This window comes from Littorina saxatilis, linkage group LG8, assembly GCF_037325665.1.
Source record: "Littorina saxatilis isolate snail1 linkage group LG8, US_GU_Lsax_2.0, whole genome shotgun sequence".
Lineage (NCBI taxonomy): Eukaryota > Metazoa > Mollusca > Gastropoda > Littorinimorpha > Littorinidae > Littorina > Littorina saxatilis.
The window spans coordinates 35,752,132-35,768,871 of record NC_090252.1 but is presented as its reverse complement, the minus strand read 5'-3'; the positions used below and the strand labels follow the sequence as shown (position 1 = coordinate 35,768,871).

Sequence of the window (16,740 nt, the reverse complement as noted above, 5' to 3'; positions counted from 1 at the left end):
ATCCCCCGCCTCCTATTCCCTCTTCCATATTCTCCTACCCCCTCCTATTCCCTTGCCCTCTTCCCCCTCCAATACCCCGCCTCCTATTCCCTCTTCCATATTCTCCTACCCCCTCCTATTCCCTTGCCCTCTTCCCCCTCCAATCCCCGCCTTCTATTCCCTCTTCCATATTCTCCTACCCCCTCCTATTCCCTTGCCCTCTTCCCCCTCCAATCCCCCGCCTCCTATTCCCTCTTCCATATTCTCCTACCCCCTCCTATTCCCTTGCCCTCTTCCCCCTCCAATACCCCGCCTCCTATTCCCTCTTCCATATTCTCCTACCCCCTCCTATTCCCTTGCCCTCTTCCCCCTCCAATCCCCCGCCTTCTATTCCCTCTTCCATATTCTCCTACCCCCTCCTATTCCCTTGCCCTCTTCCCCCTCCAATCCCCCGCCTCCTATTCCCTCTTCCATATTCTCATACCCCCTCCTATTCCCTTGCCCTCTTCCCCCTCCAATACCCCGCCTCCTATTCCCTCTTCCATATTCTCCTACCCCCTCCTATTCCCTTGCCCTCTTCCCCCTCCAATCCCCCGCCTTCTATTCCCTCTTCCATATTTCCCTCTTCCATATTCTCCTACCCCCTCCTATTCCCTTGCCCTCTTTCCCCTCCTATACCCCTATCTCCTCACTATTTTCTATATCCCCTGCCTAAAATGAATTTTGAACAAAATCCTTGACTAAACGTAAGTCCCTAAGTGTCGACTTCGCCAACACATAGAGGAAAGAAAGACAACCCATGTTTCTCCAAAGAGCGGAGAATTAGAAGTTAGGTGTCAAGTCCGCTTGAAGACTTCGACGCTATAACTTTGTTTGTTTATAACTCCTTGGATTCTAGAAAAAAAATGTACCCCACTTTAAAACATATTCTCAAATTTTGCAGCTGTACTCCTACTCATATTATTACAACCAACATAGTTTGCCTGTCTTACGACAAAACCTTCCAAAACTCACACACATTACGCAAAATATATCAAAGAATTTTCTTGTTTGCTTCTATTTTTTTTTAACAAATCTCTAATCAATCAAATTTTTCAAATAAAGTGAAAAAAGAAGTCTTACAAAGTTCATTAACTACGTCAGGAAACCCGTACCTAAATACACATAAACACAGTGAACTCTGCTCATTCCACGCACAAGCGATTCACACAATATCAATCTCAACCGTCCACCATGCACCTTTCCTTTTCAACACAGTGTACTCTTGTGGAGGTGTACCTGCGAGATTCTTGTTAAAACTTACCCTGGTACGATTGATTTTGGTATGTTCAGTTTCCTTTGTTGGGTTTGATGTACCTCATATGGAGAAAATTAAAGACTTTCGGGTTTGGTGAGAGGATGGGGAAGAGGAGCGGGAGGAGGGGGGGCGAATGGAGGTCTGATGGGTGGGAATGGAGGGATGACTCTGTCTGTCTATCAGTCTGTCCGTCCTCATATTGGTCTATTTGGCCCTCTCCGTGTAATGCGTGCATACACAGGTGCTTGCGTGTCTGTTACTCTCTGTCTTTATAAACTTGGCCAAAAAATTATTGCAACAAATTTCAAACCCAAATTAAAGCATTAATCCCCGTGTCATTTCATTAAAACTTTATATGCCAGAGAAGGCCGTTCACTTAACCTTCAGGATCACCATTTGGATTAAATATTTCTTTTACAGGGATCACGTGACCGCCGCTCAAGTAAGGGTACCGTCAAAATCGACCAGACAAAAACGGAAGAGCCGAATGAAAAATCGACAAAAAATCACAATAGGCAAAACTTTGCAACTTTGACATACGAGAAGAAAGTCAAACCAATTATCTACCCTGAACAGTAGTAGTTATCGTTAGATGTTAACGAATTTATTGCGTTTTGTTTTGGACAGTTTCATGCATCCTTTTTCAAAATAAACAAGACAGGCTCTTCCGTAAACCTCCCGTCGGTAGCTGCTAAGGAGTCTTCTTTGGATCACCTCAAGGTCTCGGTCAACCAAGACTATGGCATACTCGTAGCAAAGCCGCCGAATGGTACCGTAAACCAAGAATAATGACGTAAGAGAATAGAATGTCGTCTTTTGATTTGGAACGTGACGTGTTTCAGAACTTCTTCTCGACAACTCGGATGGTCGTTGTCACTGAACGATGGACATTGAAGTGATCAGAATTTCAGAGAATTGTCTTTTAGTTACTTTCACAGAACTGTCCCTGCTGAAAGACTTGCGATTATGTAACAATGCGCAAGTCGCAATGATACAGGTAGGAATTATGCACAGTGAATGTGACCTCTTCCAGTCTCTCTCCCTTTCATTCCATCTGTTTTCTTCATCAAATCGTCAGGTCAGTTACGTTTTAATCTCAGGGCTGGTGCGGTGTAAACCAAGTGTGCCTGCAGACACTTTTGCTTCTATCTCGCCAGGGGGTGAAATCTCTTTCAAATTGTAGTCAAAGTTATCCAGTTCTCACAAGTGTCTGCTGCTTGTGTCTCTTGTTTTTCTGCTAAATTGCCATTCAATGCAACCCCCGTCGGTAAGGCTTCAGATCCAATTTCTAGGACACATGACTGCGTAAAAAAGATTGGGCATGCTTTTCTCTTTTTTGACGATTTGCCTTTTCGCTTGTCGGCTAATCTTGAACTTTAGCGTGTACTCAATTCTTCATCAAATTATGTTTATGGGAAATATCTCGCTCCACTGTTTTTGAAGTGACCCGTCTAAAGATGGCGCCCATAAGTGATTAGTCACTTCCTGCGAGATATCACTTGGCTATGACGACTTCCTGCGATATATGTAGAGGTTACATGCCGAGTCTCAGTGATTATTAAAAATAATGGTCGAAGTTAGCGGATCATGAAAAATGCGAGCTTCAGCGAGCTTTTTCATGACCGCGAACTGAGACCATTATTTTTAATAATCACTGAGACGAGGTGTGTAACCTCTTTATTCCTCCTTTCTTCAGTTATTCCAAAAAAACAGGAGTTTTTGTGCGAAAGTTTGATCGAATCCGAATCACTCAACCAGTCAACCTGCGCAGGCGATCGATTAATGCGCGGTTGTATAGTTCCGTGCAAATCATTCCATTCTGTTAACACTTCTTTTCAGTTTCCCTGTTTTGGACTAAAATCAAGTACACAGATATGCTGTTATTCTGCTGTGGCGGTAAAGGCAGATATTGTGTGTTCTGTTTATGTTTTAGTATCGCTTAGTAAATGTTCTTTCGTCAAATGGGACTAGCAGACGAACTTTTGCACCCGTGTTCCAACGTTAATTACTGTATGAAGTTCAGTTTTCTGGGGAAAATAGTGTATGAAACCGCTTTATGTTGTTTAAATTGATGAGATGTGTGCATTTGGTTGCGTGTGATCTGTTTATAAAATGAAATATTGTTGAAAACTGACCGTCGGATTGAAGTCAGTGTTGTCGAAGAAACTGCGTTAAAAGAAGGGGAACTACTCTTGTCGCCAGAGTATGAGTTACTTGCCTTGGGAATTTGCTTGTGATGAACGGTTTGTGCACGTCAGATCTAGATTCAGAAAACAACCGAACTCATGGATTTTATATGGAGATTCATGTGTTCAGGCCTGTAGTTGTTAATTTAAATGCGGTATGTTTGTATTGTTTGCTCCAGAGATGTATATTTCGTACGTATAGAGCGTTCGGAACTTTTCAGTTGCAAAAGTAGTACCAAAACAGAACAGCTTCTCAACCCATTGCACTATCGAGGATTCAGGCTGTTGCTGGCTCGTTATTTGTTTGGTTGCTGGGTCATTATCGAAAAATAACTAGCTCTACAAGTTTACAGAGGTAAAGAAGCAGAGGGGGGAATAAGTAGAGGTTAGATCTACATGCCGAGTCTCAGTGATTAATATTAAAAATAATGGTCGAAGTTGGCGGATCATGAAAAATGCGAGCTTCAGCGAGCTTTTTCATGACCGCGAACTGAGACCATTATTTTTAATAATCACTGAGACGAGGTGTGTAACCTCTTTATTCCTCCTTTCTTCAGTTATTCAAAGAAAACAGGAGTTTTTGTGCGAAAGTTTGATCGAATCCGAATCACTCAACCAGTCAACCTGCGCAGGCGATCGATTAATGCGCGGTTGTATAGTTCCGTGCAAATCATTCCATTCTGTTAACACTTCTTGTCAGTTTCCCTGTTTTAGACTAAAATCAAGTACACAGATATGCTGTTATTCTGCTGTGGCGGTAAAGGCAGATATTGTGTGTTCTGTTTATGTCACTTTTAGTATCGTTCAGGATAATGTTCTTTCGTCAAATGGGACTAGCAGACGAACTTTTGCACCCGTGTTCCAACGTTAATTACTGTATGAAGTTCAGTTTTCTGGGGAAAATAGTGTATGAAAGCGCTTTATGTTGTTTAAATTGATGAGATGTGTGCATTTGGTTGCGTGTGATCTGTTTATAAAATGAAATATTGTTGAAAACTGACCGTCGGATTGCAGTCAGTGTTGTCGAAGAAACTGCGTTAAAAGAAGGGGAACTACTCTTGTCGCCAGAGTATGAGTTACTTGCCTTGGGAATTTGCTTGTGATGAACGGTTTAGAAAACAACCTAACTCATGGATTTTATATGGAGATTCATGTGTTCAGGCCTGTAGTTGTTAATTTAAATGCGGTATGTTTGTATTGTTTGCTCCAGAGATGTATATTTCGTACGTATAGAGCGTTCGGAACTTTTCAGTCGCAAAAGTAGTACCAAAACAGAACAGCTTCTCAACCCATTGCACTATCGAGGATTCAGGCTGTTGCTGGCTCGTTATTTGTTTGGTTGCTGGGTCATTATCGAAAAATAACTAGCTCTACAAGTTTACAGAGGTAAAGAAGCAGAGGGGGGAATAACAAGTGATATAGGGTGCATGTATGACCAATGGTTAGTTACAGTTTCGTCATGTGACCCGTAAAAACGCAATAAATTGTTTTATTTTGCTACCTTACGTATTTCGCGTGCTATGCTATTCCTACTGATGCAGGTTCTAAAGTCGAGGTTCAAGCCTTTCTGAAAGCTATACGCGAGCACTTCATCAACAAGGTGAACGTCCTCGAACCTGGCGGATTTGCAGACCTACTGATCGAACGTGGCGTGCTGACAGAGACCGACAATGAGTCGATAGGAGCTGGTCACCATCCCACACGGAAAGAACAGGCCAGGTAGGTTTGCTTTTGTTGTTGTTGGGTAGGTTTTTTTTTTTTGGGGGGGGGGGGGAGGACGGGTGAGGGAAGGGGGGGGGGGGGTAGAGACATGCTTGAGATTGGCGGTTTTGCAGACCGGCTGATCGAACGTAGCGTGCTGTCCGAGACCGACAATGAGTCGATATGAGCTGGGTCGGGGATTAGAGACATGCTTGAGGCTGGTGGCTTTGCAGACCCACTTTTTGAACATTTCGTTCTGACAGACACCGACAATTAGTCGATAGGAGCTGGTCATCTTCCTACACCTACAGAAAAGGCCAGGTAGGTTTGGGGGAAGGTTGGGGGAGGGCAGGGGGGGGGGGTAGAGACAGGCTGGTGGCTTTGACTTATCGAAGACTGGTGGCTTTGACTTATTCCAGCGTCGCGGACGACGCTGGTATCTGCGGTCGGGAAGACTTTCCACGAATTTGCCTGCAGGGCGCCGCCATGTTTTCTGTGCTCGACTGCGAGCAGACCACAGGCACATTACACCCAAAATTCTTGTAGGCATACACAGACGCAACATAGCATATACAGACAATAACACCCACAACACTTCAACTGCATATGAAAGGAATAAAAATAAATCCGCAAATCAGTCGCGCACAAAACACCAGAAAGAAAAACAAGGAGTACCAAAGCGGCGTGCAGAAACTAAACTGACTCGGAGACTGAGAAGAAACATTTATCACACGATGTGGATAGCAAACATTAAAATAAAACAGATAAGTCAAGCAAAAAATAAACACAAATATCGAAAACACAATAAACAAAGGTAAAGAAAACAAAAAGAGATGCTTGCCGACAGTCAGTGTGTGTGTGCGTGGTTTGCCGTGTGCGTCAGCGGGGTGTGTGTGTGTGTGTGTGTGTGTGTGTGTGTGCGTGCGCGTGCATGCGTGCGTAGGCTACGTTCTTGCGTGTGTGCGTTCGAATGAGAAAGAAGAGAGAGAGAGGATTGAACAATGAGGTCACGTTCTCTGTCACATGAATACATATACACACACTGAAGGCTACTTCGGACACGAACACTTGCCAACAACTGTGGTTGGACATGCTTTTGAAATGTAATATTTTTTCGACATGATTTCTGGACATACGAATCCCGCTGTGTTGCCTACTGATGTTGCGAATGATGAAGGTTTTGAGTTGACTGACCTTGAGGAGGGATTGCATCAGGCGTTTATCGTCTCAAATTATATCCTTGCTACTTTTCAGGAGTCAACTATTGCCATTCATGGTAACTTGGATAGTCAATGTTTTTATTTGTTTGATTCCCATCAAAGAAACAGAAATGGTAACCATTCTTCAAATGGCGCTGCAGTTTTGATGTCATCAAGTTAATTCCTTTGCAGAATTGATTGATTTTATCAAAAGCCATTATCAATGTGTTTATCAATTAACACCTGTTCATTTCTGTCCAACTGCAATGCAAACTCAATGTGGAGGAAACAAGGATTCATTACAAACAAGTCATCCCTGTACATCAACAGATTTATGTACCTCAATCAATACTGCTAGTATGAGTGACAGGAATCTAAAAGAAAAAACAACCAAACGCAAATGTACTACTACTTCTACGACTCGTTTGAATGTAAAACAGAAATGTAACACTATCTGTGACAATGACGGTTCTACGACTCGTTTGAAGGACAGTATAGATCGAACCTTAACCCACAACTACGACAATTTGTGTCAGACTTTTTTGAACAGGAAAATATGCCTCTGTTCAACAGTAACCAAAACATGGAAGATGTTTTTGAAACTTTACAGAAATGTAACACTAGCCTATCTGTGACAATGTTGCTTTTGAATTGAACCCACATTTGTTGAACAGGAGAGAATGTTCCTGTTCAACAGTGCCCAAAACACTGAATCTGACGTTTTTGAATCTTTTCTGTCATCTAACTGAATCTGACGTTTTTGAATCTTTTCTGTCATCTAACCCAATTGCTCATGACTTCATCGATCTTGAACATGCCTACTTTTCAAAGAAAGACAGACAAAAGCGAAATCTGCATGTTAGCCATCTGCCTGAAATGGTCAATGCACTTTTGTAAAATTGTCACAGCTGTAATGCACTTTTGTGAAATGGTCAGTGCTGTTGTGCACTTATGCAAAACTTGGTGCTGTGCTGTTAACATTTGAACAAAATGCATTTTGTTCAAATGTTTAGTGCAACTTGCTACTATATAATCGCTGTATGCGCTTTGTGGTAATAATGCACTGTTGTGAAAAGTTTGCGCTAAATGTTGGCACTATGCATCATTGTTGGAGCACCCTCCTGTAGATGCACCATGCTGAAAAATGTACTTATGAATCAAGCATTGACTGAAATAAACAATTTATATATCCAGCACAACATGCAATTCATTAACTTTTGACCCTAACCTTTAACACTTCCCAAAATAAATCTTTGGTGGACATTGCATCGACGCTGTTCATTTTGAATGAACATTTTTCTTGTCGAAGACTGGGTTCTGACAGAGACCGACACAACAATGAGTCGATAGAAGCTGGCCACCTTCCTACACCTACAGAAAAGGCTAGGTAGGTTGGGTGGAGGTACGGGGGGGGGGGGGGGGGGGTTTCAGAGGCATGCTTGAGGGCAGCGGCTTTGCAAACCAACGTTTTGAACGCTAAGTTCTGACCAAGACCGACAATGAGTCAATAGAAGCTGGTCATCTTCCGACACCTACAGAAAAAGCCAGGTAGGTTGTGGGTGTGAGGTGGTGGTGGTGGGGCGAGGAGGTGGTGGTGGAGAGGGGGGGGGGTGGTCTGTGACATGCTTGAACCTAGCGGCTTTGCAGACCGACTGATCGTAGCGTTCTGAGAGAGACCGACAGTGAGTCGATAGAAGCTGGTCATCTTCCGACACCTACAGAAAAAGCCTGGTAGGTTGGGGACGTGTGAGGTGGTGGTGGAGGGGCGAGGAGGGGGTGGTGGAGAGGGGGGGGGGGGGTCTGAGACATGCTTGAACCTGGCGGCTTTGCAGACCGACTGATCGTAGCGTCGTGACAGAGACCGACAGTGAGTCGATAGGAGCTGGTCATCTTCTTTCACGTAAAGGAAAGGCCAGGTAGGTTGGGGGAAGGTAGGTGGGAGGGGAAGGAAAGGGGGTTAGAGGCTTGTCGCTTTGCAGACGGACTTATCAAAGGCTGGCTTCTCTCAGACACCGACAATGAGTCTATACAACGGCTGGCCATCCTCATAGAACTAAAGAAGTTTTATGTTGTTACTTCTCCTACCTGAAAATAAATGTGTGGAGGTGGAGTAGTTGGGAAGGGGGGGGGGGGGTATGTGCGCGGGAGGTGGGGCTGTGTGTCCCTGTGTTTGTGTGGGTGTGTGTGCGTACGTGGAAGTAATTAAGTGTGTGTTGAGGGATGGGGGAGGACAGGAGAATGAAGCGGCGGTTCCTCGTGTGTGCGGATGGGAGAGGGTGTGTAAGTGTGTCCGCTCGTTTGTATTATACCACCGTATATCAGTGTGTGTCACTGTGATTGTGGGGGGGGGGGGGGGGGGTGCGTGAAATTGTTGGGGGGCTGGGAGGGGCTGAGTTCGGGTGGTCGTGGATTAAGAATTCTGTGCCTGTATACGTGTATTTAAGGATATTAATTTCAAAGGCCTTTTTTTTCGTGTAAACAATAATATTTGTCTCACCGTCTCAGATGTGCCCAGGACTCATACCAAAAATCCCACCTTGTCAATTGGCCCTTTGTTGTTGTTGTTGTTGTTGTTGTTGTTGTTGTTGTTGTTGTTGTTGTAACACGTGTCCAAGTGGAGGAATATTAACTCTATTGATATCTAAGCCTAAAAAACAAAACCCTGGCCAGATCTGCGACGGTTTGTCAAATTGTTTACAGAGTAAAAAAAGTAGTTATATCAACTCGATCACTTCCTTTGTTTATATTTTACACTCACTCATCCCCCAGGCGTGTGTGGACAATCCTCTACGGTATCCGCCACGAGGTCTTGGTTCACGATGTGCTGCCCGTCCTGTGCAAACGACACTCTCATATCATCCCAGAGTCCTTCTGGATCAGCGATCACAGTCCTCACGACAGCCCAGCAGGCAGCAGGGGAGGCTCTGGGGCTTCTGTGGGTGTGGAGGGTGGGGGGTGTACCCGATGCGAGATCAGGCGTCGGTTGAGACCTTCCACCCTCGCTGACTTCCTGTGGAAAGCTGGGGTTATGAGTTTTGATGTGTACAGGTAGGCGTATGTTTTGTGTTTGCTTGTCGTTGTGTGTGCTATTCGTTATGTCTGTCTGTCTGTCTGCTGCTCTCTCTCTCTCTCTCTCTCTCTCTCTCTCTCTCTCTCTCTGTCTCTCTCTCTCTCTCTCTCTCTCTCTCTCTTATAAAATTATTCTTCATTGCTCATATTCAATCTGTTATTGATTACGCATCCACTCTATGGGACTCAGCAAGTGAAAATTCCTTAAAACCACTTAGCAGATTACATAAAAGAGCGCTAAAAGTAGTATTGCTAATGCACACTACCCTCACAGAGTTAGACTACATACATTTAGGGATCTTACCTCTAAAGTCAAGACTGCTTTTTAACAAAGGAATCTTTATGCATAAAATTATATCCGACACTTTACCCCAAACCATTTGTTCAAAGTTCTCTTTGAAGAATTCACACCACCTTATGAAATTTAACACTCCTCTTCCTAGGATAGACTTATTTAAGTCTAGTCTAGTTTATTCAGGTGGCCGTCTCTGGAACGCTCTTCCGAATGCCTTACGGGAAGCTACCAGCACAGATTCTTTCAAAAACAAATATATATCCCATTTAATGAAAATAGTATATTCTTGATTGTTATGTCCTTTGAGACACAGTCACTCACTTTTGATTTATTGTTTTGTTTATGAAATTATGATGTTCTGCATTATATCCATTGTCTTGCAGAGTTGATGTACTATTGCATAGTATTCTTACTCTAATTGACTTGCAAAATTTTGCTTTGCACCTTGTCATGAACATGTTTAAACTACAATGTTTCATATAATGCACGTATGTACATAAACTTATACTGTTTTACTAATTATGTAAGTATTGTAGTAGTAGTAGTAGTAGTAGCAGTTTTTATAGTAGATTTAGTCCCTCTTTAGGGCGAGGGCCAGATGCAAAAAAGTATACCAATGCTTATTCTGTTACCCTCGTAAAATAAAGAATTGTCATTGTCATTGTCATTGTCATTGTCTCTCTCTGTCTCTCTCTCTCTGTCTCTCTCTCTCTGTCTCTCTCTTTCTCCCTCTCTCTGTCTCTCTCTCTGGGACTTTTCCTCTGCGAATATTGCATGTTTATTTGCGTTCTGTGCTCATTTAGAGCTGACACTTATATCAATCTGCGAAGATGGGCGCAGTGGCGTGGTGGTAAGACGTCGGGCTCCTAATCGGGAGGTCGTGAGTTCGAATCCCGGTCGCTGCCGCCTGGTGGGTTAAGAGTGGAGATTTTTCAGATCTTCCAGGTCAACGAGTATGTGCAGACCTGCTAGTGACTTAACTCCCTGCGTGTGTACACGCAAGCACAAGACCAAGTGCGCACGGAAAAGATCCTGTAATCCATGTCAGAGTTCGGTGGGTTATAGAAACACGAAAATACCCAGCATGCCTCCCCCGAAATCAGCGAATGCTGCCTGAATACGTGATAAAAACGGTCATACACGTAAAACTCCACTCGTGTTAAAAACATGAGTGAACGTGGGAGTCTAAGCCCATGAACGAAGCAGAACAAGAAGAACAAGAAGAACAAGAAGAATCTGCGAAGAAAAGTCCACCAAACAAAATCTTTGAAACTTCACACACTTTATGGGTTTGATGACCTCCAGACATGACTCTGTCTGACTCTTGTCTTATTTCAAGGACACAAAATGGACGATTTTAAGTTAAAATAATTTAGGAAACAAACCACTACACATTTCTTGAACGTTTGCAATTCTATAGATCTTTGAAATTTCACACACTTGAACGGTTTGATAAGCTCCAGACATGACCTAAGTCAAGGTTGACTGTTATCAAATGTCAAGGTTACAGTGGGGTCGAGATCGGGTCACAATGTAGAGCATTATCAATTTTGTGTACTTGAATGTAACAGCATAATTATAATTTGTTTTTGACATGACGAAGGTGAGTCTTATAATAATTGTTCAGCTCTTCTTGATTTCTTCAGTGACCTCACGCGACACCAGCGCAAAACATCTCCAGACTACGTGTGGAACACAATTTTCAGGGAGTTCACCAAACTGTCTACAGTCGATGCTCAGCGGCTTCAACTAGATATGACGTCATTGCTAACACGTCACAGTCTTCTTGTGCCAGACGACATCGTGGATTTGATGACGGAAGGATTCCTTTGCTGTTGCTCGCTTCGCTCCGGAACTGCTACTGTAAGAGCTTAAACGTCATATGGACTGGAGTCTCTCTCTCTCTCTCTCTCTCTCTCTCTCTCTCTCTCTCTCTCTCTCTCTCTCTCTCTCTCTCTCTCTCTCTTCTCTGTCCGTCTGTCTGTCTATCTGTCTCTCTCTCTCTCTCTGTCTCTGTCTCTCTCTCTTTTCTCTGTCTCGTCTTTATTGCTGTTTTTTGTGTGTGATTGTTGTTGTACTTATCATGTGTTGTAACCAAAACAAAACAAAAACAAAACCGGCGCAGTCAGTTGTGCCCTGTAGTTCTTACCGTTACCTGTCTTTATTTGCTTGCTCGTTCTTGGTCATTGCAAGTTCTTTCATTCACAAGAAGCCGTGTGTACCTGTAATTAGTTTCTGTTCATTTATTTCTTCACTTTACTTTTTTTTCTCCAGCGTTCTATGTTGTTTCACCTGGAAACGCTCAGTCTTCGACGACCATCCCATGACTCCACTGCCAGCGACACGTCATCATCGGGTTCTAGTGCTGTCTCATCAAAAGAAAGTTCTGTAAAGCTTAGCTCAGCCAAACGGCAGGCAGATGTACCTTCTTCTCTGCGGTTGGAATCTTCTTCAGATATCACAACAGAAGATCTTTGTGTTGTGGAAAGTTCTCCACAAAGTTCCGCAGGTTCTAGCGTCTCATCCGAAGGAAGTTCTGTGAAGCTCAGTTCGCCCCAAAGCTTCGCCTCTCCTGTGTCCTTGTTTTCTTCCGCGTCGTCTGATGACGAAAAGCTCAAAAATTTCCGTAAGGCTCTCACCAGAGATTACGAAAGGCATCGCTCTGTCCTGCATGGAACTGCACCCTTCAGCGGCCAAAAAGACGATGACGTCATATCTGCTAATGACGTCATATCACCTGATGACGTCATGGTTGACGTGTTTTTTGATAAGGAAGACGGGTCAACCAGACAGCCAGACAGTTCTGGTGGCGACCTGTCTTCACGGTTTAACCGGCTTTTGGATGCTTCAACTTCCCTCGACCAACGCTCGACAGAAGGTTCACATGCGGACCAGGATGATTTCATCAGCCAAACGGTGGAGCGAGTAAAGAAGAACCGTGACCTTCAAGAGTTCCGATCCATTGTTGCAAGTGACGTCAACAGCGCAGAAAAGTTGAGGGAGGGCCCCAAAGGGTTTAAAATCGTGATCGTGATTGGCGATTTTTGACCTTTCTGTGATCGTGATTGCCGAAATTTCCATTTCTGTGATCGTGATGGGACTTTGCCCGTGATCCGTGATGATAAAAAAATCAAGTCTCGTGATCGTGATCGTGATTTGCTTTCGTGATCGTGATGGGCATTATTGCAAAGCATTTTATTTTCAACGTACATTTTTCACAGCTGTATCACTCTATGATCCTCTATTCGTCAAGGTGTTCGTGATCGTGAAAACAAAAATCAAGGTAACTGTGATCGTGAAAGCTAAAATTTCCCTTCCCGTGATCGTGATGATACCCCCCCTTTGGGGCCCTCTTGAGGGAAAAGTACAGCCAAGGTGTCATCACTGACGACACAGCCAAAGAGGAAATCGGACAACTGCTCCAAGACTACACAGACATGGAACTCTTGCACTCTGGTGAGTGCATGGATTCAATCTAGCCTGGTTATTTGAAGGGGTATTCTCTTGAAGTTTAGCATCGTATATTCAGGGAAGGTCTTCTAATGCAATGTTCTCTACGTCTAGTTTAGAATCATGAAAACAGTGGCGCGGCCATTTTGAGTAAGCAAATAACAATTAAGGTAAAGACCACCGAATAGGACACACTAGAAGTGGATCTCATTCACTTGATTAATTGTTGCTCTTTCTGTCGATTCTTGCTTGATTGGCTTTGTGTCTCCTTCACTTCCTGAATATCAATTGATCTTTGTATATATTGATTAACTTACTCCAGAGCAACGTTGTTGTTTTTTCTCCAGAGTAGTTAGATGTCAATTATTTTAGGGTATCAAGAAATCCCTTCATCACTGTTAATGATTTTTGAAATGTTTGAATGTTTCAGAAATAGCCGAGAAACTCAAAACAACAACTGACCGCTTGAGACTGGACGCAGAAGACCATAACTCCTCCCCCGACACTTCTGAAAGCGCTGTTTCATCTGAAATTTCTTTCCTGTGCTCGCACATTCAGGATCTGTGCGACGACATGCTAGTGTCCACAAGAACGTTTCTTCTCTGCGCGTTCCACCTCAACACGCATGAACAGCTGACGTCACAATGCACGCGCACCGAGACCGAGCACATGGTCCATGACGTCATGGTTCTGCTGCAACTGACAAGCTTGGAGGCGTGGCAGAGCGTCCAGCGATTGGATGAAATGAGATATCAGTTGTGTGTGGGTGGGACTTCGGAGGAGGGGCCGAGATTGGAAGAGGTCATATCATTGGTGCAAACTTTTCTTGAAATTTCGTGATGAATGGGATGAGAGAGAGTGAGATAAAGAGAGAGAGAGGGAGAGAGAGAGAGAGAGAGATTGAGAGAGAGAGAGAGAGAGTGAGTGAGAGAGAGAGAGTGAGTGAGAGAGAGAGATAGTAAGAGAGATAAAGAGAGAGAGAGAGAGAGAGAGAGAGATTAAGAGAGAGTGAGAGAGAAAGAGAGAGAGAAAGGGTGAGAAAGAGAGAGAGAGAGAATGAGATAAAGAATGAGAGAGAGAGTTTTGATAGATTGTTGTTGCTTTTTGGGTCCAGCGGACCATATAGGCCAAATCAGGACCCCAGAGTGAGAGAGAGAGAGAGAGACCGAGAGAGAGAGAGCCGAGAGAGAGAGTGAGATAAAGAGAGAGAGAGAGAGAGAGAGAGAGAGAGAGAGAGAGAGAGAGAGAGAAAGTGAGATAAAGAGAGAGAGAGAGAGAGCAAGAGAGCCAGATAACTGAACTTTATTTTAGAAGGATTTGTCCTCCTCTTCCTCATCATCATCATGAACATGAAGATGATACGTGTGGAGAAAAGTGCAGTGCACATACATTTTTTTGGTATCTCTTATTGTCCTCATAAGAGCCTAGTAAGTGTACAAGAGGAGATACAGTACGAAGAGCCCGTGCGTTGAGCAGAGAAAGTAGGTCACTTTAAGCGGACAATTTTTGTGCAGCCGAATTGGAGTTTTACTCTACTATTCCTTAGCAAAACTCCGGTACGAGCGAGTTAATTACTTTCACATGTGTTGCTGAGGCGAGCTTGGCTGGCCCTGGGAAGCCGACTTTTCTTTATTTGGTGTTTAACGTCGTTTTCAACCACGAAGGTTATATCGCGACGAGGGAAAGGGGGGAGATGGGATAGGGGAAAGGGGGGAGATGGGATAGAGCCACTTGTTAAGTGTTTCTTGTTCACAAAAGCACCAATCAAAAATTTGCTCCAGGGGCTTGCAACGTAGTACAAGACCTTACTGGGAGAATGCAAGTTTCCAGTACAAAGGACTAAACATTTCTTACATACTGCTTGACTAAAAATCTTTACAAACATCGACTATATTCTATACAAGAACCACTAAACAAGGGTAATAAGTGAAGAATTTTATGGGTGAGAAAAGGAAAGTAAAAGGACTTTGGGGAGGCAGAAATAGAGAAGAAACAAGAAAAAGATCCTAATTAGGTTCACGGCATCGAGAGTGATGCGACCTTCTCTCAGAAGTTAGTAGAGAAGGCTCCCCCATCCACCACCCGGGGGACGCGCCTCTACGCCAATTAGGGGGCGCGAGGGGAAGCCGACTGACCACAGAGGGGCCTTTGTTCTAGCCCCCCCCCCCCTCCCCTCCCGCAACTGGACTTTACCCCCCACGTAGCTATAGGAAATGATTCGAGTTGAAGATTTTGGGATCTTAATCTTTGCCCTACCTTTTCTTGTAATGTTTTGATTACATCGTTTTTGGATTAAGTTTTACAGTCAGTTTTTATGAAGGTTTAGTGAAGAGGTGCGTGTTCTTTTTTTACCCTCTCTTTCGTTTTACCCCCTTCTTTAGTTTGCTGATTACTATTCTCTCTATTTTATTTTGTCATTCTTTTCCTCGGTATCCGGTCTTTCATTCGTATATTCTTCTTCTTCTTCTTCGTACGACGATTCGTATATGGCCAGGAATCTGTCAGTGTGTCCAAAAAGTGTTACACAAACACCATTTTTTAGACTTGCTTTATCTTATTAATGTTGTTATGGGTAAGAAAGGAGATGTGGTTTTTAGCAGAATAAAACTGTTTTTATTGGTATGGGCCACCTGGGGCAGTTAAAAACCCGTTATAAACCGTTATTTTCTAATTTTTCACCTATCTTTATGAAATGTTGTGGTTAGGTTGGTTGTCCCTAACTGAATTTCAACAAGAATAAAAAGTTGATTTTTGGCAGTTAAAAAACCGTTAAATCCCGTTTTTTCACCAATCTTTATGAAATTTTGTGAGTAGGTCCGTTGTCCATAACTGAATTTCAATACGTACTTTTCAGAAGAAAAACAAGCTTTTGTCAGTTATAAACCGTTATTTTCTAATTTTTCACCGATCTTTATGAAATGTTGTGAATTTCAACAAGAATAAAAAGTAAATTTTGGCAGTTAAAAAAACGTTAAATCACCTAAGCTTACTGTGTGTGTGGGTGTGTATGTGTGACGGAGTGATTGAGTTTGTGTTACTGTTTGTCTATTTCTTACGTGAGCCTTGAAGGCTTCGCCTCTTGTTTAGACATGCTTTATCTTATTAATGTTGTTGTGGGTAAGAAAGGAGATGTGGTTTTTAGCAGAATAAAACTGTTTTTATTGGTATGGGCCACCTGGGGGGGGGGGGGGGGGTCAGTATAGTGTCTTGAGCACTTAAGGGGTGGTTCTAGCATGGGTGAAAGCGATTTTTCCAAAAAAATGTGATTTTGGGGTTTTTGCAATAATGGGTAGATAAAACATTGTATAGTATTGTGGTGAAAGAAATTTCACCAAATCATTAAACTGTTAAAATGACAGTTTAACCGCCAAAAAACACTCTGCTCCTTGTTTCTTGGTCCCTAATCGGCGTCGGATTTACACCACCATTGGCACAGTGATCCATTGTCCCTAACTGATCTCCAATACAAACTTTTCAAAAAGAAAAAGTTAATTATTGGCAGTTAAAAAAACCTTTATAAACCGTTATTTTCTAATTTTTCACCGATCTTTATGAAATGTTGTG

The 16,740-nt window shown here is 43.2% G+C and overlaps 1 protein-coding gene across 1 annotated transcript in view; it reads left to right on the top strand.

Annotated features, from left to right (window-relative positions):
* LOC138973404 (uncharacterized) overlaps window positions 1-16,364 on the top strand; it is a 17,830-nt gene extending 1,466 nt beyond the window's left edge. Inside the window, exons 2-6 of the mRNA XM_070346122.1 lie at window positions 5,004-5,181; window positions 9,132-9,410; window positions 11,373-11,589; window positions 12,001-13,182; window positions 13,607-16,364. Coding sequence (XP_070202223.1) covers window positions 5,004-5,181; window positions 9,132-9,410; window positions 11,373-11,589; window positions 12,001-12,774 — 1,448 coding nt within the window. The 3' untranslated portion in view covers window positions 12,775-13,182; window positions 13,607-16,364. The remainder of the gene's footprint in view (window positions 1-5,003; window positions 5,182-9,131; window positions 9,411-11,372; window positions 11,590-12,000; window positions 13,183-13,606) is intronic.
* Window positions 16,365-16,740: the final 376 nt, after the last annotated feature.